Genomic DNA, 24,435 nt, shown 5'->3' with positions numbered 1-24,435 from the left:
GGCAAAATCCATTTTGCCACATGGCAAAAAAATTGCCACATGGCAAAATCCATTTTGCCATACGGCAAAAAAATGCCAAATGGCAAAATCCATTTTGCCACATGGCAAAAAAAATGCCACATGGCAATATCAATTTTGCCACATGGTAAAAAATGCCACATGGCAAAATCCGTTTTTCCACATGGCAAAAAAAATGTGCCAACATGGCAAAATCAATTTTGCCACATGGCAAAAAAATTGCCATTTGGCAAAATCAATTTTGCCACATGGCAAAAAAATTGCCACATGGTAAAATAATTTTTTCCAGATGGCAAAAAAATTGCTACATGGCAAAAAAAATGCCACATGGCAAAATCCATTTTGTCACATGGCAAAAAAGAATGCCACATGGCAAAACCCATTTTGCCACACGGTAAAAAATGCCACATGGCAAAATCAATTTTGCCACATGGCAAAAAAATTGCCACATGGTAAAATATTTTTTTCCAGATGGCAAAAAAATGCCACATGGCAAAATCCATTTTGTCACATAGCAAAAAAAAAAAAAAATGCCACATGGCAAAACCCATTTTGCCACATGGCAAAATCCGTTTTGCCACACAGCAAAAAAAATGCCACATGGCAAAATCAGTTTTGCCATATGGCAAATATCACTTTTGGTTCTTGCTGTCTTTCTAAAAAAGCTTACCTCAAAAAGACACATTGGAAGTCAACAAATTAATGAAGCAAAGAAAACCAAGTGACGCACAGCCAAGGCCTAATGACGGCCGAACATTTGCAGGAATCCATAGAGAGGGACAGACTTTTTAAATGAACATAATTCAGTTACCCGTCTGCTCAATCAAATCAAGCCGATTTGCTCATGCACACGCATTTGTCCGCGACGTGCACGCCTCCGCCGCCTCTCATTGACATTCATTAACGCGTGACCGATTGCATCCCGATTGGAGCGAGGAGCCACGTTGTGTCTTTAAATGGGCCGTGCAGCCTTGTTGCCTCTCCTGAGATGCTTCTTCACCTGATTCATAGAGCGAGAGAGAGAGAGTGTGACGGGGAGAGATTCAAGTTTTCATCTGGCAGTCATCTATTTTAGGTTGACACAGTACATATTTCATTGCGGGACTGCACACGCGTACACACACGGGGCTCCAATTTTCTGGAATTACCTCCATCTGTACCACTATGAGGGAAATCAAGAGGTCGGATCAGGGAATATTTTGCAAATTTCAGGAGAGATTCCTGCTTTTCTTGTGTCTTTGTGTCCCCATGGTGAGTGTGACTAAACCTCTTGTTGGTAAAGATATTTATGGTCATTTATCATGATTAGTTGTATCTTCTATGTATTGCGGAGCACACATGTCCTCATTAGGCTGGTGACACTAATTTGAGCTCATTAGGCAGTGTGACCGTCCAGTCGTAACGTCATTTACTCCGTACGAGATAATCAACTCGGGAAATGCTGGATGGATTTCAAGATGGCTTTAGTCATCGTGTAGATATTTAGTTAATTCAGAATTAAAGTGATGAAATTTTCTGCAAAGTTGACTGTAGTTTGGTAAGGAAACTCCAGAGAGATCCTGCAAAAATCGCCGCAACTGGGCCACAACAAAAGGTCATCCAGAACTATTTGCATACTGTAACTATATGTAAAACATCCATTTAGGGGTGACATAATTCTCACCCCATTTTGTGACATTGTGGACTAACCTTGAGGTGCATCAACCCACAGAAGATGTGGCGAGGAGAGAGAATTGGTGTTTAGGGATGGAGAATTGAACTGTGAATTGAGTCACGATAATGCACACTGTGATCGTATACATCTCTGATCCGCGAGTGAACGGAGACTTCGAATATCTTCTTTATTGTTCTGGTTTAATAGGCAGGTCTGACATACGCCAACGCTCTCTATCTTCTGCTATCTTTTTCAGTCCCCATCCCCAGAGAGTTCCCAGTAGTGTGGCTTTTCTTCCTCCCCTTTTCTTTTCAACAACTGTATAAACGATCTTCTCTTAATATATCCCAGCCACTTTTTCTTCCCAGCGTTCAATGTTTATCAGCAGTTTTCTTTTCACGACATCTTCCTTGTATCTTCAATGCTACTTACTTTTCCAAAGTCGCATCTCCAGTTAATCATTCTTAGCTTCTTACTTCTTCTGTAGCATCCATGCCTACTCCATACAAAGCTACAGTCCAAACTAATAGTTCTCATTGATGGATAGTCCTTTTAGTTTGAGCATCCTTCTACTTGCAGTGCAGGATGGGCATTTCTATTGTAAGTCATACTTTCTTTTATTTGTAAGTGATTTAAAATGGACAGTGCATAATACATGTACAGTGGGGCAAATAAGTATTTAGTCAACCACCAATTGTGCAAGTTCTCCTACTTGAAAAGATTAGAGAGGCCTGTAATTGTCAACATGGGTAAACCTCAACCATGAAAGACAGAATGGGGGAAAAAAAACAGAAAATCACGTTGTTTGATTTTTAAAGAATTTATTTCCAAATTAGACTGGAAAATAAGTATTCGGTCACCTTCAAACAAGCAAGGTTTTTCTGGCTGTCAAAGAGGTCTAACTTCTTCTAACGAGGTCTAACGAGGCTCCACTCGTTACCTGTATTCATGGCATCTGTTTTAACTCATTATTGGTATAAAAGACACCTGTCCACAATCTCAGTCAGTCACACTCCAAACTCCACTATGGCCAAGACCAAAGAGCTGTCGAAGGACACCAGAGACAAAATTGTAGACCTGCACCAGGCTGGGAAGACTGAATCTGCAATAGGTAAAACGCTTGGTTTAAAGAAATCAAATGTGGGAGCAAATGTTTAGAAAATGGAAGACATACAAGACCAATGATAATCTCCCTCAATCTGGGGCTCCATGCAAGATCTCACCCCTGGCGTCAAAATGATAACAAGAACAGTGAGCAAAAATCCCAGAATCACACGGGGGCACCTAGTGAATGACCTACAGAGAGCTGGGACCACAGTCGAAAAAGGCTACTATCAGTAACACAATGCGCCGCCAGGGACTCAAATCCTGCACTGCCAGACGTGTCCCCCTGCTGAAGCCAGTACACGTCCAGGCTCGTCTTTCGCAGAAATTCGGGTTACATCGCCAGAGTAGTAACAGAACCCATTCATAACCTACCTGCAGGGGCGGACTGGTAATCTGTAGCTTCTGGAGGATCACAGAACGGCTGGTGCTCTGGACGGCCGGCGGCCGCCATACATACATCACTGTTTTTATCCCCTCTATACGCTGTGATTATCTACAGTTCGCATCCAGTCCGACAGGTGGCAGCAATGCGCCTGGCTGAAAGACTTGTTGTGGCCCACGAAGGGGCAGGATAGAGCTATAAGAGCTTTGGCGGAGTTTCTAGCTGCAATCGGGCTGAGATGGAATGAAGAGGGTTACTTGCTAGGTATATTGGCAATTGTTATCCACCTAGTAGCTACAATTTAAATAAAATAAATGGTAGTTAAAGGGCTAGTGCCAGCAAAAAACATTTTAGCTGTAAAACAACGTATGCACACGCAGCAGCAATATTAATTCAGAAGAAATATAACAAAATATCAATAAAATGAATGGTTTTACTTTAAAGTTTAGGTAGTTAAAATGATACGATATATATTTCTAATCATTTATATATCGTTTTGTTTCCTGGTTAACACTTTCCAATGAAGGTTATGTATACAGGATTTGTCTTGAAATGTTTATTGTATTTTCATTGAAATTTATTATTTGTGTGGCAAGATTAATTATGGCATAAACAATGAAGTCATTTTATAGACAGAGGGGATAGGTGTTATAATAATCAATTGGATCCATAAAACTTGCTTTAAAAAATAAGTTCTTTTGTTTGTTTATTCAGGTTGATTATAGAGCTAGGGCAGAAGATGAATCCAATTCCAGTTCAGCCTTGCAGTACTTTGAGCGCCCCAAGTCAGACAGTCACAGTCTAGACACATTTTCTTCATTTTTCTCTCAAAGTGAACGAAATTGATGCATTTTACAATAAAATATTTTTTAAAATTCTCCCGGGGGGGGGGGCATGCCCCCGGACCCCCTTAGAGGGTCTATGTACAGCGATTCTTGTGGGCTGGGCTGAGTCCAGGGCTGCTTTTTAGTCCCAGTACGCCCCTGCCTACCTGAATTAATTATGGTGAGTGGCTCAAGTTAAACGTTTCATTTTTTATTTAATCTTATTTTATGTTGTGTATTGTTGAAATGGTAGTACCAAGCTTTTGTTATAAGTGTTTTAATTGACGCTCTTACATAATAAATACAATAATGGATTCAGTAATTTGTAAAAACACAACGCTAATGTGTATATATTATGAAAAACACCTTTTTAAAAGTTAAAAAATGCTTTATCATAAGTGTTTTTATTGTGACTCTCACATAATAAATACAAAAATGGATTCAGTAATGTGTAAAAGCACAACGCTAATGTGTACATACAATGAAAAACACCTATTTAAAAGTTAAAACAGTGCATGTTTATTTTTTGAGTGCAAGTGCTTCAATCAATTCTGCTGGTATGACATCTACAGCTTCAGTTGTTTCTATTTTTTCAGTTCCTTAATGGTTTTGCATTGTTCATAATTTCATGGGGTCTTGAAGTAATTCATCTTGGAATAATGGCTCCTGAAGATCCATATCGTCTGGCTATTCATTCTTTGACTAAAGCTCTTCAATACATTATGTCTATCTCCCTTTTATTTCATCCTTGTCTGTTCTTGTATTGGTGCACCCATGATTTGGGTACTAACTTCTATCCCATTTTTGAATATAGCATCATTTCACCATAAGACAGAATTGTTCTACTTTGACTGTGTTCAGTCAATGCCACTTGCAATTAAATAATCCGATGTCGACGCCAGTGTCTGATCTAACATAAAATAATGGTTTGGCAGCAGAATTGTGTAACAATAACAATTGTGGTGTATTTTTGTGGGGGTCGGAATGAATTAATGGCTTTCCATTTCATTTCAATAAAGTATAATGATTTGGAGTAGGAGTAAATTGATCTTGGATTCAGGACATTAAACTCATAACCCAAGCTATTACTATAGTGTAAATCCAGAGTTTATCTACCTTTTCTTTTTACACAGAACAGTGTGTGACTTCTGAAGGGAATAGTATATTTTCTGGTATTTACCAATTGACTGCTTGTACTCAACACACTTAATATAGTCAATCAGGGAATAGTATCTTTTCTCATAATTACTGTTTGACTGTTTGTAGTACTCTAACACACCCAATATAAAATGAATAGCACTGATACCATAGTTTAAGGAAAATAAGCAGAATATAGGGCATAAGAGATACATGACGCCTTCTTGTCACGGAAGCCCAACATGTGTGTCATGCAGCTGACTTACCAAGATGGATGCTGACTACCAGGTGATAGGCAAGACATCTACAAACCCACGTCTCCACGTCAGTTCTTCCGGACAGTCCAGAACAAATTGCGGGATGTCCTGTCCCAACACAAGAAACACCGGAGAATGCCCGATATCCAACTGATAACACGACTGATAAGACTCCAAGAGCCCTTTTGACACTAAAGCGGGCAAAATCTCCCACTGCGGTTGGCCCAATAATGGTGACTCAGCAACTGTGACACATGAACTAAACAGCCCAAACTGCAATAGAAGATTATCCTGAACACACCCTTCTTTCTGCCCACGGCCCGCCCCCGCGAGAGCCTTCAAAAGACTGAATGTTTAATGTTGGGAACCTTTTGTTGACTTGTGATATGGTGACCTTGGAACTCGTCTGCCTCCTCGCCTGAGTTTCTGTTTCACGTTGCCGTTTGATCGCTGACGACCTTAATACCGTATTGGCCCGAATATAAGACAGCCCTGATTATAAGACAACCCCCTCTTTTTCAAGACTCAAGTTTGAAAAGACTTTTAAACACCAAATTAATTTTTATACAGAAAATAATTACAGTACATCTAAAACAAATGATTATAACAATATATTCAAGAGAAAAAGCATGTTATTTTGCCTCATTCAAATCTTAATATCTGATATATTTTAAAATATGTAAACTAAATGTCATGAACGGCAAGCCGTTGATGTGAATCCCAAAAACAGACCAGGAGATCAGGTAAAGCTAATGTTTGTATTTAATAAGTACAACAAAGGGAGCACGCCAAAAATGCGGGTTTAACAAACTGAGAGAGCACGCCAATAAACGCGAGTGTAATAATAAAGTACAACAAAGGGAGCACGCGAAAAAATGCATGAATATAACAGAGTACAAGAATCTAACTACTAAGCTCAAAAGAGCACTAAAGTAAAGATGACCAAACCAAAATACGACCGTAGAACGTCGGGAAACTCGAAGGCTGACGATGAACAAACAGGCGGTAAGCAAGGCAAGTAGCAAGCAATAGTCCGACACTTGCAGATGGTGACAGGCTTCCTTAAATACTGAGCTTTCCCAATCAAGCACAGGTGTGTCGCATTACCGCCAATCTGGCTCAATCAGGTGCTGCATAAAGAAAAAAGAACTGAGAACACACACAAATATGACACTAAAGTGCAATCACATTCGTGAATGAATGGCTTCTGGTTTTTTAAATGTAAATAAACCAATCTATTGTGATAAAACAACAAAATTGCAATAACTGCATGAACCATCAAAGTGAAGTCTAACTGTAACTGTAGTCTTGAAACAAATCTGAATAAGGAAAAACATTGCGATAAAATAATGCAAACTGGTTAAACTTGAGAGAAGCTGAGATCTGTCATGACAGAACATCGCTTCAATGATATCTGGCGCCATCTAGCGTCGTGAATGGGGAGAGTAGCTGAGAGCTGTCATGACAGAACATCGCTTCAACGGTATGGGGGATGGCATGGCTCAGTGATAGAGTAGTTGTCCCCCAACCCAGAGGTTGTGGGCTCGATTCTCTGCCCTGATGAACATGCCTAAGTATCCTTGAGCAAGATACTGAACCCTACATTGCTGCGTCACCAGTAGGTAGATGACGATATACTGTGGAGCGCCTTGAAAGGTGGAAAAGCGCTATACAAGTATGACACCATTTACCATATCTAGCGTCATGAATTGGTATAATGTCTAGACCGCGAATATAAGACAACTCCCTCTTTTTCAGTTTTATTTCAATGCAAAAAACATGGTCGTATATTCAGGCCAATACGGTAAATTGTGAACTTGTACTTCGAAGCCTTTTTCCAGCTTTCAAAATGGTGTCAGTACAAGGGGTTTAAGACTAAGGTGAACATGCTGAGTTTGGCCTTTTGGCCGGGTTGTCGGAGCCTCGCCGGCAGTCTGGCTAAAGGATCAGATTCCTTCACCTTACTTGCAATCAGGGAATCATTGGATTCCAGAATCTGGTGTATCGTGTAAAATACATGTTACACTGTGAAAATCGCTTTCAACAAAACAGAGTGGGAGAGAGGAATGTCACTTGCTTAATTCTGACACCTCCCAGGAAAATATTAACTATTTATGCTGTGTGTGCGTGTATCTCTCTGATTGGATTTGTTGTGTCATGTTTTCAGATGGAAGCCATCCATCCGGACTGCGCCATCATTGCTCAGCACCTGAGGGCTCGTGAGATTTGTAGCCAAGCAAGAAGCAGAGAAGTTCAGAACCAGACTGCGCACGGCGGTGGGTTCCTCTGCTGTCCGTACTTTGCACGCGAACACACATATGCTTCATGTGACAAACGATGGTACACTGTGCAATGTAGTTTAGTTGTGAGGGAGCTATTTTAAGGCAAAGCTAATTATGAAACAATAAGCAATTTCCTCCATTAGGTTAGTAAAAGATTAGCTTCTTCGAGGAAACAACACAAAACGTAATTGCTTCAGCACCGCTCTCAGTCCCCAAAATATAGCCCAATGACTCCATTTGTAATAAACCTGAAAATGAACTTTTTCTTTCACTTAGGGAGACCACAGCAGGCTTTTGTTGTCACTTCATCACAAAGAGACAAACTCTAGCATTTCGGCCACTAATTTGATCTAAATTATGCCTGATGACGGTGAACAATGGGACGACACAAGCATCTGAGCGCACATACTTCCGTGTGCTGCTCATTATGCAGATAAATGTCATCTGATGAAGTTGACTGTCAAAAGCGGTGTGCTTGTACGTCCGTTTGCGTTACATCTAACATGCAGGTGGAGAAACCTTTTTTGGGAGGAAAATAATGGCATCCAGCAGCGATGACACCCTGCTGGGCCTGTGCTGTTTTGGGCCATGCTTTTACAGTACAGTGTGTATAACAATTAAATGATGGTAGATTTGCATTTAATGCAAACGCTATCATCTATAATCCTTTTTTCTGAGAGACAGCGAGAACGAAAAGTGGCATTTGGTATGTGGCAAAATTGATTTTGCCATGTGGCATTTTTTTTTATTTTGCTACTTTGCCATGTGGCATTTTTTTAAATAATGAGGTAGAATTGATTTTGCCATGTGGCATTTTTTGCAATGTGGTAAAATTAATTTTGCCATGTGGCATTTTTTTGCCATGTAGCAAAATTAATTTTGCAATCTGGCAAAATGTATTTTGTCACGTGGCATTTTTTTTTTTTTTTGGTATGTGGCAAAATGGATTTTGGCATGTGGCATTTTTTTGCAAATTGGCAAAATTTATCATTTTTTTCATATGTGGCAAAATTAATTTTGCCATGTGGCATTTTTTTTGCCATTTGGCAAAATGGATTTTCCTAGTGGCATTTTTCTTACCATGTTGCAAAATGTATTTTGTCATGTGGCATTTTTTTTGCCATGTGGCATTTTTGGTATGTGGCAAAATGGATTTTGGTATGTGGCAAAATTGATTTTGCCATGTGGCTTTTTTTTTTTGGTATGTGGCAAAATGGATTTTGGCATGTGTTTTTTTTTTTTTGCCATGTGGTAAAATTGATTTTGCCATGTGGCACTTTTTTGCCATGTGGTAAAATTAATGTTGACAGGTGGCAATTTTTTTCGCCATGTGACATTTTTTGGGGGGATGTGGCAAAATGGATTTTGGCATGTGGCATTTTTTAAATTATTTTGCTATTTTGCCACGTGGCATTTTTTTTTACCATGTGGTAAAATTGATTTTGCCATGTGGCAAAAAGTATTTTGTCTCGTGGCATTTTTTTTTTCATATGTGGCAAAATTAATTTTGCCATGTGGCTTTTTTTTGCCATGTGGCAAAATGGATTTTCTTTGTGGCATTTTTTTGCCATGTGGCAAAATGTATTTTGTCATGTGGCATTTTTTTGCCATGTGGCAAAATGTATTTTGTCATGTGGCATTTTTTTCGCCATGTGGTAGTTTTTTTTGGTATGTGGCACAATGGATTTTGCTATGTGGCAAAATTGATTTTGCCATGTGGCATTTTTTATCCATGTGGTAAAATTGATTTTGCCATGTGGCATTTTTTTTGCCATGTGTTAAATTAATTTTGTCATGTGGCATTTTTTTTGCCATGTGGCAAAATGTATTTTGTCATGTGGCATTTTTTTGCCATGTTGCAAAATGTATTTTTTTTGTTGCCATGTGGCATTTTTTTGGTATGCGGCCAAATGGATTTTGGTGTTGTACGTGGCATTTTTTAAATTTTTCTTCTGGTATATGGCATTTTTTAGGCCATGCACGTCCATGCCATTGGCGGGTATAAACGTCCAAATTTTCCATACATTTTAAATGGCAGACAAACACAAGTGGCTGGACTGTAATTTCATGTTAATTACAGTCATGCAACATGGTGCCATGGGTGACAAGACGCTTGGCGCCCCCCCCCCCCCAAAAAAAAATACAGCTCATGAAGTATACTTAGCTCCAGTGTTGTTAATAACGGCATTAGAGTATAACGGCATTAATAACGGCGTTATTTTTGTCACTAGTGAGTAATATAATTAATTACTTTCACCATCTTTGCAATAATGTTACCGTTACTGAGGATGTGTAGGTGTAATTTGGTTGAAGGACGCTTGAAACACGGAGAGAGCAGAGTGGGACGGGGGTAGAGGGAAGGGGGTTGTCACGCCATTGCCAACGTGATGCTATGTGGCTCAAAGCATTAGCATAGCATTCGCATTCTCGCTAGCATTAGCATTTAGCGATATGAGGGGGAAGAGATTCAGAGCCTCACCTGCATATTGAAAAACATATCTATATTCTAGTATATTAGGGCTGTGACGGTAAACACAGTCCAGTTCAGTACGTACCTCGGTACGGAGTCACTGTTCGGTGCGGATTCAATACAACAGAAAAAACAAAAAGGCTTTTTTTCTCACAGCATTTGAATGTTAAAATTTGTATTCCATGAAGCTCTTATATAGGTGAAATAAAAAAAATTAAAAAGTGTGACTTACTTAAAAAAAAAAAAATTTTTTTTTTGGAATGAAAAATTCAGTTCAATTCAGTCATCTTCAATGTGAAAGATGCTATAGAATGGATCATGTAACAACGTGTTGAACATGAAAAGTAACGTCTTTGCTGAGTAACTAATTACTCCTACATTGAGGTAACTGAGTTACTAACTCAATTACGTTTTGGGAGAAGTAATTTGTAACTGTAAGTAATTACTTTTTCAGAGTAAGATTAACAACACTGCTTAGCACAACCCAACAACCAAAACACATTATTTGCTAAGAATGTTACATTTATTAACGGTATCAAACCAGTTGAAAGTGCAAAACAAAAATATGTGCAAGAGAATATTCATTTCACATCACAAACATGAATAAAATATTGTAGAAATAATAAATTCACATTCATATCTGTATGTGAAGGGTGCTCCATTCCTCCATCTTCTTTGAGCCCCAATGCGAATCGCCGGCTGAGTGTCGCCCCCTCCGGGTGGGGATCCTTTCCTGCCTCGTGGGCTGTTGAGGTCCCGCGGTGTGCCGCGTTGGTTTGGGAGTGGCTAGGGGACCCTCAGTGGCACGTCTTCTCTTCCCTTCTCTAAGGGCTGGTTAACGGGAGCGCGGTTGGTCCGGGGGGGGATGACGGTGGCCCCTTTGCCAGAGCTACGAGGGGTGTGCCACGCTTGCCCTCCTCCCCACCCTTCCCTAATTGACTGGGGCGGTGCCGGGGCCCTGGGGCGGCACCTGCGTAGCATTTCCACTTTTGACGTCTCGGTTGGTTCACGCAATTAGACACACTCAGGGTGAGGGATTGTCGGTGCGATGTTAGTGATCAGGTAGCATAGAACAGGATGTCAACATATCTACAGTTACATCGTACTGGTTTCCCCACCTCACATTGCTGAAATGCGTACCCTCCACCCTGCCTAATCACACCTTCACTCTTCTTTCTCCTTGGTTTTTGGGTCCCACACATAGTGTCCTCGGGTAAGTATAATTAGCTAACAATAGCACCACTATGTTCATAGGTAGCATAGGTGTATAATATTGTATTTCTTGTTGTTTGTTCTTCTCCTCTTCTGTCTGCTTCCCTACTTTCTGTCCCGTCATAACTCCTTCTTTTTCGCTACTTTCTCCTAATAAATATAGTAGGGCTGTCAAACGATTAAAAATTTTATTCGGGTTAATTACAGCTTAAAAATTAATTAATCGTAATTAATCGCAATTAATCGCAATTCAAACCATCTATAAAATATGCCATATTTTTCTGTAAATTATTGTTGGAATGGAAAGATAAGACACAAGATGGATATATACGTTCAACATACGGTACATAAGGACTGTATTTGTTTATTATAACAATAAATCAACAAGATGGCATTAACATTATTAACATTCTGTTAAAGCGATCCATGGATAGAAAGACTTGTAGTTCTTAAACGATAAATGTTAGTACAAGTTATAGAAATCTTGTTTTCGTTTTAATAAAATTTGTTTTCAATAAAAAAATTAACTAGTAGCGCGCCATTATTGATGTCAATAATTACTTACACAATGCTCATGGCTGCTGAAGCCTATAAAATCAGTCACACCCAAGCGCCAGCAGAGGGCGGCAAAACTCCATAAAACACAATTAACAAGTGGGCATTTCACTGTACTGTCATTTAAATCTGTCTGAGCGGGGCATGTGCGTTAATTGCGTCAAATATTTTAACGTGATTAATTTTAAAAAATTAATTACCGCCCGTTAACGCGATAATTTTGACAGCCCTAAAATATTGACAATGAACAACCACAACCGGAGAATGTTAAATTCTCATGTGATACATTAAAGGACACTTAAATTCCTATTCTCCGTGTCAAAGCAACTGAACAGGACAGCTCCATTGTTGACTTTTATATTTTTATTACAATTGAGCTTTTGCATTTTCTGCCGTCTAGATGCATATTCTATTACATGAGTACTGTATTTGGCATTTTTTGTCAGCATAAATACTTGACTTTTAGCCTTCCTGCTTCCTATGCGCCATCCACAGTCATCATCGTCATCAGCATGCTCTCCCCTGGGTGTCCAAAGCAATTCCAGCAGAGTGCGGCTAATCCTAAATAAGGTGACATTCAAGTGTCAAAACATTCTCCTTCCCACAAAAGGCCAAATCAAAAGATAGAGAAGCTTTGGGCTTTTTCTTGTTGCGAGAACCTTTTTCTTTCTTTTTTTTTTTTTAGCTTTTAAACCAGGTTTTGTTGACCTTGCAGAGGCGAAATCATGTGGCATGGGCTTCCTCTCACTTTATACGCTTCGGGATTATGCCTCCATTCTGGGGAAATAAAAGAGCATCTTTCCGTAAGTTTTGTCGTGTCTCGATAAACGTGGAGCAATGTTTCATCATAGAGGGGCTGTGCTTTCTTTCTTTGGCTCACTCAGGGCTAAAAATGGAAATCTGTATGACGTTAAGCTTCCAAAAGCAACACAGAGCATTTTCCTGCTACCTCAAAGCGATCCAATTCATGAATGAAACGTGCCACATCCTATTAATTAAAAAAAACCTCTAACAGAACTCAATGAAATCAAATCTGACTCTTGCTTGAAGCTGTTTAGGCTCATTTGTTGGCCACAGTTGATATCGTGTGACACAGCGAGAACCGTATTGATTTTAAAATGTCATTAACGAAACAAAGGAACGTCCAAAGTTGAACATAACCTGTCGTGTGTCACTTAAAAAAACAACAACAACTCAACCAACAGGTTGCTATAAAATCTTTCACTAGAATAGTGTCTATGTTAGCTCACTGGCTGCCATTGACCGCGACGTCCATTTCATTTTGACGGGGAGGGGGCTACTGAACAGGCATGACAATCTCTCACCTTTCGGCGAAATTCGCCGTTTTGAAGTCAAAAAGGGTGACCTAAACTCACCGGCCACTTTATTAGGTACATCTGTCCAACTGCTCGTTAACACTTAATTTCTAATCAGCCAATCACATGGTGGCAACTCAGTGCATTTAGGCATGTAGACATGGTTTAAGACAATCTCCTGCAGTTCAAACCGAGCATCAGTATGGGGAAGAAAGGTGATTTGAGTGACTTTGAACGTGGCATGGCTGTTGGTGCCAGAATGGCTGGTCTGAGTATTTCAGAAACTGCTGATCTCCTGGGATTTTCACGCACAACCATCTCTAGGGTTTACAGAGAATGGTCCGAAAAAGAAAAAATATCCAGTGAGCGGCAGTTCTGTGGTCGGAAATGCCTTGTTGATGTCAGAGGTCAGAGGAGAATGGCCAGACTGGTTCGAGCTGATAGAAAGGCAACAGTGACTCAAATAACCACCCGTTACAACCAAGGTAGGCAGAAGAGCATCTCTGAACGCACAGTATGTCGAACTTTGAGGCAGATGGGCTACAGCCGCAGAAGACCACGCCGGGTGCCACTTCTTTCAGCTAAGAAAGGAAACTGAGGCTACAATTTGCACAAGCTCATCAAAATTGGACATTAGAAGATTGGAAAAACGTTGCCTGGTCTGATGAGTCTCGATTTCTGCTGCGACATTTGGATGGTAGGGTCAGAATTTGGCGTCAACAACATGAAAGCATGGATCTATCCTGCCTTGTATCAACGGTTCAGGCTGGTGGTGGTGGTGTAATGGTGTGGGGAATATTTTCTTGGCACTCTTTGGGCCCCTTGGTACCAATTGAGCATCGTTGGAACGCCACAGCCTACCTGAGTATTGTTGCTGACCATGTCCATCCCTTTATGACAGGGGTGGGCAAACCGGTCCTCGAGGGCCGCAGTGGGTCCTGGTCTTTGTTCCAACTGACCCAGCACAGATAGTTTAACCAATTAGGTTTCAGCAGAAATGAGAAGCACCTGACTGCAATCGACTGATTGCACGTGTAAAATAGCAGATTGGTGAAAAGATGTCCTCTTAATAGGTTGCAACAAAAACCCGCACCCACTGCGGCTCTTTGTGGAATAGTTTGCCCACCCCTGCTTTATGACCACAATGTACCCAACTTCTGATGGCTACTTTCAGCAGGATAATGCGCCATGTCATAAAACTGGAATCATCTCAGACTGGTTTCTTGAAAATGACAATGAGTTCATTGTACTCAAATGGCCTCCACAGTCACCAGATCTCAATCCAATAGAGCATCTTTGGGATGTGGTGAAACGAACGGGAGATTCGCAACATGGATGTGCAGCCAACAAATCTGCACCAACTGTGTGATGCCATCATGTCAATATGGACCAAACTCTCTGAGGAATGCTTCCAGCACCTTGTTGAATCTATGCCACGAAGAATTGAGGCAGTTCTGAAGGCAAAAGGGGGTCCAACCCGTTACTGGGGGGGTTTAATGCCGGACGCTTGGTATGCAAGCTAGGAAAGCGGCACAAAGCCAAAAAAAGCGCACCAGAGTGGCCAAAACATTGACTTATTTCAATGAAACAAAGGAGCAGTGGTGGACTTGGCAATTTTGGGTCCTAAGGCAAACATATCCAGGGGCCCTCTTCATAGGTCAGGGGTTAAAAAGGTGAGAAGTGTGTGGAGGAAATATGTTGCGGTACACTAGGGCTGTTCTAAATGACAATTTTTTTCCTGATTAGTCAGCCGACTAGTTTTACGATTAGTCTGACTAATCTAATAATTTTCTTTTTTTTACAAATTAAGCAATGAATTTTTTGTTGACGCTTATTAATTCACAAAACCATTTTGGAACACTTAAATTCTTTATTAAAGTACAAATAATCATGTAAATAAGAATAATTACAAATAAACAATGAGGTTAAATGCTGATAGCATTTACTAGTGCAAAAGAATGGAAAGTAAACAGATTCAGAACACTGACTTTGCCATTCCAACATTATTCAAAACAATTCTTTAAAAAAAAAATTCTAGCATTATTATTATAGTATACTACTATTTATAATAATAGTATAATAATTATAATAATTATTCATTGCCAATGATATTTGTCATAAAGAGTGTCATTTGAAAGCAATTCTTAGTGTAGAATCTGTATTCTGTAGTATTTACTCAACATATTATAATATTAATTCTGAAGTATGTGTGATTAACTCCAGAAATCGTTATTTATATGACGAACATGAAATGTTGAAATTTTGAAATGTTCACCGGAGGTACGTTCACTAAACCACTAACAGAAAGCTTTACACTCCATAAAAAAACATTCTTCGTCATTGCTTGTGGTGTCACTAATAGATTTCATTTTTTTTTCGTTAGCCAATGCTGTTAATCAGCTGTTGATTGTCATTGTAAGACTGATTGGAACTGTACTTCATTGTTTCGCCACAGGGTGTGCTGTCGTATATTTTATGTTTGGAGTGAAGAAAAAGAAGAAAGTTAAGAGGCATTAGCGGCCTGTTCTCAACTTCTCACTCACTGAACTTTGGCTCTCATGGAGAGCACGTTCGCGCATGTGTTTGAAATAAACGATAGCCGACGTGAAAAGTAGCAAGTGAGCTGTAAAAATAGCAAGCTTAGTGGCGTGAAAAACGAAGCTAAGATAAGCGAAGCTAAACGGTGCTAAATGAAGCTAAGGGACTGATACTCAGTCCGTCGTCGTGGAACAGACCATTGTGGTGCTTAGGTGTGGGGGAGAGATAATATAAATGCAGAATTAAAATGACTTTCTTTTTTGTTTTGTTATTTGTTTGTTTGGTATGCTGACATAATTATACATGGCGAATAGTTGGAGGTGCTGCTGGCTCCGGTGGCCCAAGCCCTTGCTCATTGGAGGCCTCTGTAATCTTTTCAAGTAGGAGAACTTGCACAATTGGTGGTTGACTAAATACTTACAGTATTTGCCCCACTGTATGTGATCAGAATTATAAAGTTGTAAGATAAGCTTGTTTTTGTATGCCAAATATATTATGCCAGTTTGCTCTCCCACAGCTATTATACGCGCACTCCCAAGCTATTATGAAGAATACAGTTTTAGCCCATAATCATGTGCTTACATTTTTATTACCGGCAATTGCTCACATTCTGCTGATAAATACATACACACACATATGTTGATTCATCACACAACGTCTCAGTACTTTTCCACCAAGCTACAGTACTTTGAGTGCAAATGTGTATTCAAAACAAAGATATCTTGCCCGCTCAAGAGTGTGACTGTTAATTCAATCAAGAGTGTGACTGTTAAATCAATGACTAGAATAAGGAACTTGCCCGATCGAAACTGCCACGTTGGACAACAGTGTTGTAACTAAATTCTGCCCAGCAACAAGCCCTCAATAAAAGTTAGCAGCACGGGGGAGCTCGGAGAGAGACTTCGATGAGACAGCATTGGTTGCGGAACTCTGTCTCCTGGCTCTCCCAACCTGCAGGTTGAAAAACGTCAACTCTCTGACTCTGCCTCACTTCGTGCACGGCCTTTTGTCAGGTTGCCTTGGGTAGATAACTAAGTTAAAGAACGAGTTTTAGACCCAACAGAAATACTGTATAAAACAAAGTGAGGCTTTACAGTACACATTGGTAGGTTGCTGGCATAACTAGCGTTACTTCGCTTCCATTCCCACCTAATCTAGAAATGTTCATAACAGTTAAATTCATCCATCCATTATCTTCCGCTTAGTCCGGGGTCGGGTCGCCAGCGGAGTTTCACAGAGGGTACTGTCTATACACTCCTACTGGCAATTCCAAATGAGGGTATTACATCATGTGAATTACCTCCATTGACGTTGTGCTGGTCCTTATGGTTTTCAGGATAATAGCTTCACAGCTGACTCGATAAGCTGTGGTAATATTAGTCATTTTTCACAAAGGACAAAGAATGTTTTTTGTGAGTGACACACACACACCCGTTGAGGAGTTTAAAGTTTGCCAGCAGACATTTCAGCGATGCGCATTTGGACGCGCACACCAGCAACAATGACTGGCCATCATTTTTGTGACCTAGTAAACCAGTGAGCCATCGTAATCTTGAAAATGCGATGCAGCCATAATTAATGTTATTACTAACGCTTGTGGACATGTGTCGTGATACTTTTTTGTTGTTGTTGTTTTGGATAGTTTTAATTAATTATTATTTATTGGGACAACTGGACAAGAAGATTCAGTTATTGGTATTATTATTTATTTGTGTGTATTTTTAGTGCTTAGTATATGTGTATGATCCAGTATTCCTCTATTCCTCTATTATATATTGTGCATTAAAGTATACACTTGATTAGTTTTTTTTTTATTTTATTTTTTTTTTTTTAAATATAATTAAATATGATAATATTAGAAAATTTTCACATATTGATGTTCAGTGCAAAAAAAAATGACAAACAGTAAAAGCATTATATTAAAAATTTTGTTACAAAATTGATTGCATGAATGCATTGTAGAATATATGCCATGTAAAGTATTTGTATTTCTATTTATTTGTTTACAATATTTTCTATTTTTCCACTCATATTAATAGTGGACAAAGCATTAATAACAATAATGCACTTATTAATTTTATGTCGTCAAAATCTGGTAAAACATTTACATTAATTAGAAATACAGACTGTGTATCGGTTACATAAACACACTATAAAAATGTATACAATATATTTTATTTAAAATATTAACTGTTCTGATAAAAAAAAAAACAGTGTATAACAGTATGTATAATTTACAGTGTAAGAAAGTGACATACAGTGGTTTGAAAAAGTATCTGAACCTTTTGGAATTTCTCCAATTTCTGCATGAAATCACCATCAAATGTGATCTGATCTTTGTCAAAATTACACAGATGTAAAACAGTGTCTGCTTTAACTAAAAGCACGCAAACATTTATTGTTTTTCATATTTTAATGACGATAGCATGCAAACAATCACAGAAGGGGGGAAAAACAAGTAAGTTAACCCTTTGCCTAAGGAGACTTAAAGAGCAATTGAAACCAATTTTTAACAATTTAAGTCAGCTGTGTGCCCAATCACTGATGAGTGGTTCAAAGCTGCCCTGCACACTATAAAACACACACCTTGTAAGAATTGTCCCAATGAGAAGCATTGTCTGATGTGCATCACGGCTCGGTCAAAAGAGTTGTCTGAAGACCTGTGATCAAGGATAAGATAAGTGTGAGTTGGGAAGCCAGTGCAGTTTGTGGAGGACGGGGGTAATGTGATTCCTATAGGGGGTACGGGTGAGAAGGCGTGCAGCGGAGTTCTGGATATATTGTAGTTTATTGAGGAGTTTGTCTGGAGATCCGAAAAGAATGCTGTTACAATAATCGAGTCTGGAGGTGACGAATGCATGCATGAGGGTTTCTGCAGCAGAGTAGGTGAGGGAGGGGTGAAGGCGGGCTATGTTCTTGAGGTGGAAGAAGGCAGTTCTGGTGTTGTGGTTGATGTGCTGGTCGAATCTTAGTTTATTGTCGAAAATGATACCTAGGTTGCGGGAGTGTGTTGAGAGAGGGAGGGTGCAGTTGTTGATGGTAAGGGTGAAATGACTCTTTTTGATGTGAGCTGTAGGGTAGATGATGATTATGTCCGATTTGTTGCTGTTGAGTTGAAGATAGTTAAGTTGCATCCAGGATTTAATTTCGCTGAGGCAGTTGTGAAGTGTAGATTTGGTGCTGTGTGAGATGGTTTTTGTGGAGATGTACAGTTGTGGTCAAAAGTTTACATACACTTGTGAAGAACATAATGTCATGGCTCTCTTGAGTTTCCAGTTATTTCTACAACTCTGATTTTTCTCTGATCGAGTGATTGGAACAGATACTTCTTTGTCACAAAAAACATTCATGAAGTTTGGTTCTTTTATGACTTTATTATGGGTGAACAGAAAAAAGTGATCAAATCTGCTGGGTCAAAAATATACATACAGCAGCGCTAATGTTTGGTAACATGTCCCTTGGCCATTTTCACTTCAATTAGGCGCTTTTTGGTAGCCATCCACAAGCTTCTGGCAAGCTTCTGGTTGAATCTTTGACCACTCCTCTTGACAGAATTGGTGCAGTTCAGTTAAATTTGATAGCTTTCTGACATGGACTTGTTTCTTCAGCATTGTCCACAAGTTTAGTCAGGACTTTGGGAAGGCCATTCGAAAACCTTAATTCTAGCCTGATTTAGCCATTCCATTACCACTTTTGATGTGTGTTTGGGGTCATTGTCCTGTTGGAACACCCAACTGCCCCCAAGACCCAATCTTCGGGCTGATGACGTTAGGTTATCTTGAAGAATTTGAAGGTAATCCTCCTTCTTCATTATCCCATTTACTCTCTGTAAAGCATCAGTTCCATTGGCAGCTAAACAGCCCCACAGCATATTACTACCACCACCGTGCTTGACGGTAGGCATGGTGTACTTGGGGTTAAAGGCCTCACCTTTTCTCTTCCAAAGATATTGCTGGGCATTGTGGCCAAACAGCTCGTTTTTTGTTTTGTCTGACAGCAGAACTTTCCTTCAGAGGGTCTTATCTTTGTCCACGTGATCAGCAGCAAACTTCAGTCGAGCCTTAAGGTGCCGCTTTTGGAGCAAGGGCTTCCTTCTTGCACGGCAGCCTCTCAGTCCATGGAGATGCAAAACAAGCTTGACTGTGGACACTGACACCTGTGTTCCAGCAGTTTCTAATTCTTGGCAGATCTGCTTTTTGGTGATTCTCGGTTGAATCTTCACCCTCCTGACCAATTTTCTCTTAGCAGCAGGTGATAGCTTGCGTTTTCTTCCTGATTGTGGCAGTGACAAAACAGTACCATGCACTTTATACTTACAAACAATTGTTTGCACTGTTGCTCTTGGGACCTGCAGCTGGTTTGAAATGGCTCCAAGTGACTTTCCTGACTTGTTCAAGTCAATGATTGTTCAAGTCAATAATCACTCACAAGAAATTGCTAATTCGTGTTGCTGTATGTATATTTTTGACCCAGCAGATTTGATCACTTTTTCTGTTAACCCATAATAAAGTCATAAAAGAACCAAACTTCATGAATGTTTTTTGTGACAAAGAAGTATCTGTTCCAATCACTCTATCGGAGAAAAATCAGAGTTGTAGAAATAACTGGAAACTCAAGAGAGCCATGACATTATGTTCTTCACAAGTGTATGTAAACTTTTGAACACAACTGTATATTTGGATGTCATAGGCGTAGCAGGGAAATTGCAGTCCAAATTTACGGACGATCTGACCTAGGGGGAGGATGTAAAGAATGAAGAGGAGGGGCCCAAGAACTGAACCTTGGGGGACACCTTGTGGTGGGGAAACAGCAGGGGACGTGCAGTTAATAATGCCGATGAATTGTTGTCGGCCGGTGAGGTAGGAGTGGAACCAGGAAAGTGCGGTGCCAGTAATGTGTAGAGCAGGGGTGTCCAAACTTTTTTCAAAGGGGGCCAGATTTGGTGAGTTAAAAATGTGGGGGGCCGACCTTGACCTTTATGTAGAATAATATTAGGGCTGTCAAACGATTAAAATTTTTAATCGAGTTAATTACAGCTTAAAAATTAATTAATCGTAATTAATCGCAATTCAAACCATGTAAAAAATATGCCATATTTTTCTGTAAATTATTGTTGGAATGGAAAGATAAGACACAAGACGGATATATACATTCAACATACACTACATAAGTACTGTATTAGTTTATTATAAAAATAAATCAACAAGATGGCATTAACATTATTAACATTCTCTTAAAGCGTTCCATGGAAAGAAAGACTTAGAAAGACTTGTACTTCTTAAAAGATAAATGTTAGTACAAGTCATAGGAATTTTATATTAAAACCCCTCTTAATGTTTTCGTTTTATTAAAATTTGTAAAAAAAATTCAACCAAAAAATGTTGTTGATGTCAATAATTACACCATGCTCACTCGTGGTGCTGAGAGCCATAAAATCAGTTGGACCCAAGCGCCAACAAGTAACAAGCGGACATTACACCCTGCTGTCATTTTAATCTGTTTGAGCGGGGCATGTGCGTTAATTGCGTCAAATATTTTAACGTGACTAATTTAAAAAATTAATTATCGCCCGTTAACGCAATAATTTTGACAGCCCTAAATAATATATTTAAGCAAATTTTAGCAAGCCATTCTGTGTGTCACATCTGCTTCATTATTTTTTTAAATTAATAATTTCAACAATCTCGCAACTAGCCCAGTGGCGTTTCCTTTCGACTCTCGGGCTTTTGCGAAATACTGCTGCTGTGAAGCTAAACTAGCTTCAAGTTGCTTCAATTTCTCGCTGCGTATCTTCCCTGTAATCTTGTCGTACATGTCAGTGTGTCGTGTTTGGTAATATCGCCTCACATTGAACTCTTTAAAAACAGCGACTGTCTCTTTGCAAATTAGGCAGACACAGTTGTTGCATATTCTAGTGAAGAAATAGTCTAATTTCCACCTATCCTTGAAGTGTCAGCCTTTCGCAGTCAACTTTTTTTGTTGATTGTCGCCATTTTAGAAAATTAGGAGTAAAGGGTCACACGGGGTAATGTTGCTTAGAGTGCTGCTGCCTTTTAGTGGGTAAATGAGGAGCAGCATTTAGTGTGTAAGTTACTTCATATGCTGGTGGCAGTACTGCTGACCAATTTATTAAGTCTGTGTGCGGGCCAGATGTTATTGATTTTATGACAGAGGCTGGGGGGCGGATGAAATTTGACCACGGGCCGCATTTGGCCCCCGGGCCGGACTGTGGACATGTCTGGTGTAGAGACTAGTCGGGAGAGCAGGATGGTGTGGTTGATTGTGTCAAAAGCAGCAGTGAGGTTCAGGAGGATGAGGATGGTGAGTTGTCCAGAGTCCGAGGAGAGGAGGATGTCGTTGGTTACTTTAAGAAGTGCTGTTTCAGTGATGGTTCACTCACTTGTTTTCCTGCCCTTCTGACATTGTTTGCATACTATCCTCATTAAAATATGAAAGCCTATAAATATTTGTGTGGTTTAGTTAAAGCAGACACTGTTTTTACATCTGTGTGATTTTGACAAAGTTCAGATTACATTTGATGGTGATTCTATGCAGAAATGTGAGAAATTCCTAAAGGTTTAGATACTTTTTCATACCACTATATATGATACTCCAAATAAAATAACTAGGGCTGTCAAAATTATCGCGTTAACGGGCGGTAATTAATTTTTAAAATTAATAACATTAAAATATTTGACGCATTAACGCACATGCCCCGCTCAAACAGATTAAAATGACAGTACAGTGTAATGTCCGCTTGTTACTTGTTTTTTGGTGTTTGGCGCCCTCTGCTGGCGCTTGGGTCCAACTGCTTTTATGGGTTAGTACCATGAGTGAGCATGGTGTAATTATTGACATCAACAATGGTGGGCTCCTAGTTTATTTTTTGATTGAAAATTTTACAAATTTTAATAAAACGAAAACATTAAGAGGGGTTTTATTATAAAATGTCTATAACTTGTACTAACATTTATCTTTTAAGAACTACAAGTCTTTCTATCCATGGATCACTTTAAGAGAATGTTAATAATGCCATCTTGTTGATTTATTGTTATAATAAACAAATACAGTACTTATGTACTGTATGTTGAATGTATATATCCGTCTTGTGTCTTATCTTTCCATTCCAACAATAATTTACAGAAAAATATGGCATATTTCATAGATGGTTTGAATTGCGATTAATCACGATTAATTAATTTTTAAGATGTAATTAACTTGATAAAAAAATTTTAATCGTTTGACAGCCCTAAAAATAACACAAATACAAAAAGCTGCAGCAATGCAATTACAGAAAAGTTAGGAGATGAACCCCTTTTTCACAGAATGCATCCAAACCCATCATTATTATCAATAAGTATACATAATCATCGTGTGGATTGTCATGCAAATTGGATAGTACCAGCAAGAATAGGATTAGCTCCCCATCATTAAAAATGAAAAATCTAGGTTGATGTTTTAAAAACAGCAGATAGGAAATTGCACACAAAGCAACCCACGCTGTTGAAAACATCGTCTTTTTGGCAGGTGCAATGAAAGACTGCCTGGCGTGCGTCACAAAAAAAGTGTTCAGTGCGTGGAACACAATTCATTGTCTCGTCCCCGAGACCTGATGAGAAAACACTCATCCAAGTGACATATTTCCGTACAGGCATCTGACGTTAAATCTAAAAGTTGATTCTGGAATAATTCCAGATCCCTGCTGTGCCCTTTTCCACAGGAAGCCTCGGAGGAGACTCGCTGCCACGCACGCTATCGTTCGCTTCATGTCACACACTGACGTCACATTAGCGGATGGATAAAAATAGAGTGGAAACTTTAGGCAGGTAGGAGTTAACTCATGCTCAACTCATCGACTGCCATTGTCGATGATAGCCGTTCAAGACATTTGAACTGGGAGAAGCTGGTGACGAAAAGGATTAGACGTCAATTGTCGGCATTGGTAGTCAATGAAATTGTTACAATACGAATAGTTGATGGGGACCAGTGGTGGTTTTAGAAGGGCGAGCACAGGGGCAGAGGCCCAACTCTAAAGCCCCTGTGACACATACAGTGGGGCAAATAAGTATTTAGTCAACCACCAATTGTGCAAGTTCTGCTACTTGAAAAGATTAGAGAGGCCTGTAATTGTCAACATGGGTAAACATCAACCATGAGAGACAGAATGGGGGAAAAAAAGCAGAAAATCACATTGTTTGATTTTTAAAGAATGTATTTCCAAATTAGAGTGGGAAATAAGTATTTGGTCACCTACAAACAAGCAAGATTTCTGGCTGTCAAAGAGGTCTAACTTCTTCTAACGAGGTCTAACGAGGCTCCACTCGTTACCTGTATTAGTGGCAGCTGTTTTAACTCATTATCGGTATAAAAGACACCTGTCCACAATCTCAGTCAGTCACACTCCAAACTCCACCATGGCCAAGACCAAAGAGCTGTCGAAGGACACCAGAGACAAAATTGTAGACCTGCACCAGGCTGGGAAGACGGAATCTGCAATAGGTAAAACGCTTGGTGTAAAGAAATCAACTGTGGGAGCAATTATTAGAAAATGGAAGACATACAAGACCACTGATAATCTCCCTCGATCTGGGGCTCCGTGCAAGATCTCACCCCGTGATGTCAAAATGATAACAAGAATGGTGAGCAAAAATCCCAGAACCACACGGGGGGACCTAGTGAATGA

The 24,435-nt window shown here is 39.6% G+C and overlaps 1 protein-coding gene across 3 annotated transcripts in view; it reads left to right on the top strand.

Annotated features, from left to right (window-relative positions):
* Positions 1-1,082: 1,082 nt before the first annotated feature.
* Positions 1,083-24,435, top strand: part of LOC130929571 (pituitary adenylate cyclase-activating polypeptide type I receptor-like) — a 65,583-nt gene continuing 42,230 nt past the window's right edge. For all 3 annotated transcript variants that reach the window (XR_009066921.1, XM_057856816.1, XM_057856817.1), the window contains exons 1-2: positions 1,083-1,269; positions 7,547-7,655. Coding sequence is in view for 2 of the 3 variants with exons in the window: in XM_057856816.1 (XP_057712799.1) it covers positions 1,183-1,269; positions 7,547-7,655 (196 nt within the window). In the remaining variant the exon portion in view is untranslated. The remainder of the gene's footprint in view (positions 1,270-7,546; positions 7,656-24,435) is intronic.

Source organism: Corythoichthys intestinalis, chromosome 14 (assembly GCF_030265065.1).
Source record: "Corythoichthys intestinalis isolate RoL2023-P3 chromosome 14, ASM3026506v1, whole genome shotgun sequence".
Classification (NCBI taxonomy): domain Eukaryota; kingdom Metazoa; phylum Chordata; class Actinopteri; order Syngnathiformes; family Syngnathidae; genus Corythoichthys; species Corythoichthys intestinalis.
Note: the sequence above shows the minus strand (reverse complement) of the source record. Positions and strands in the feature narration are given on the sequence as shown.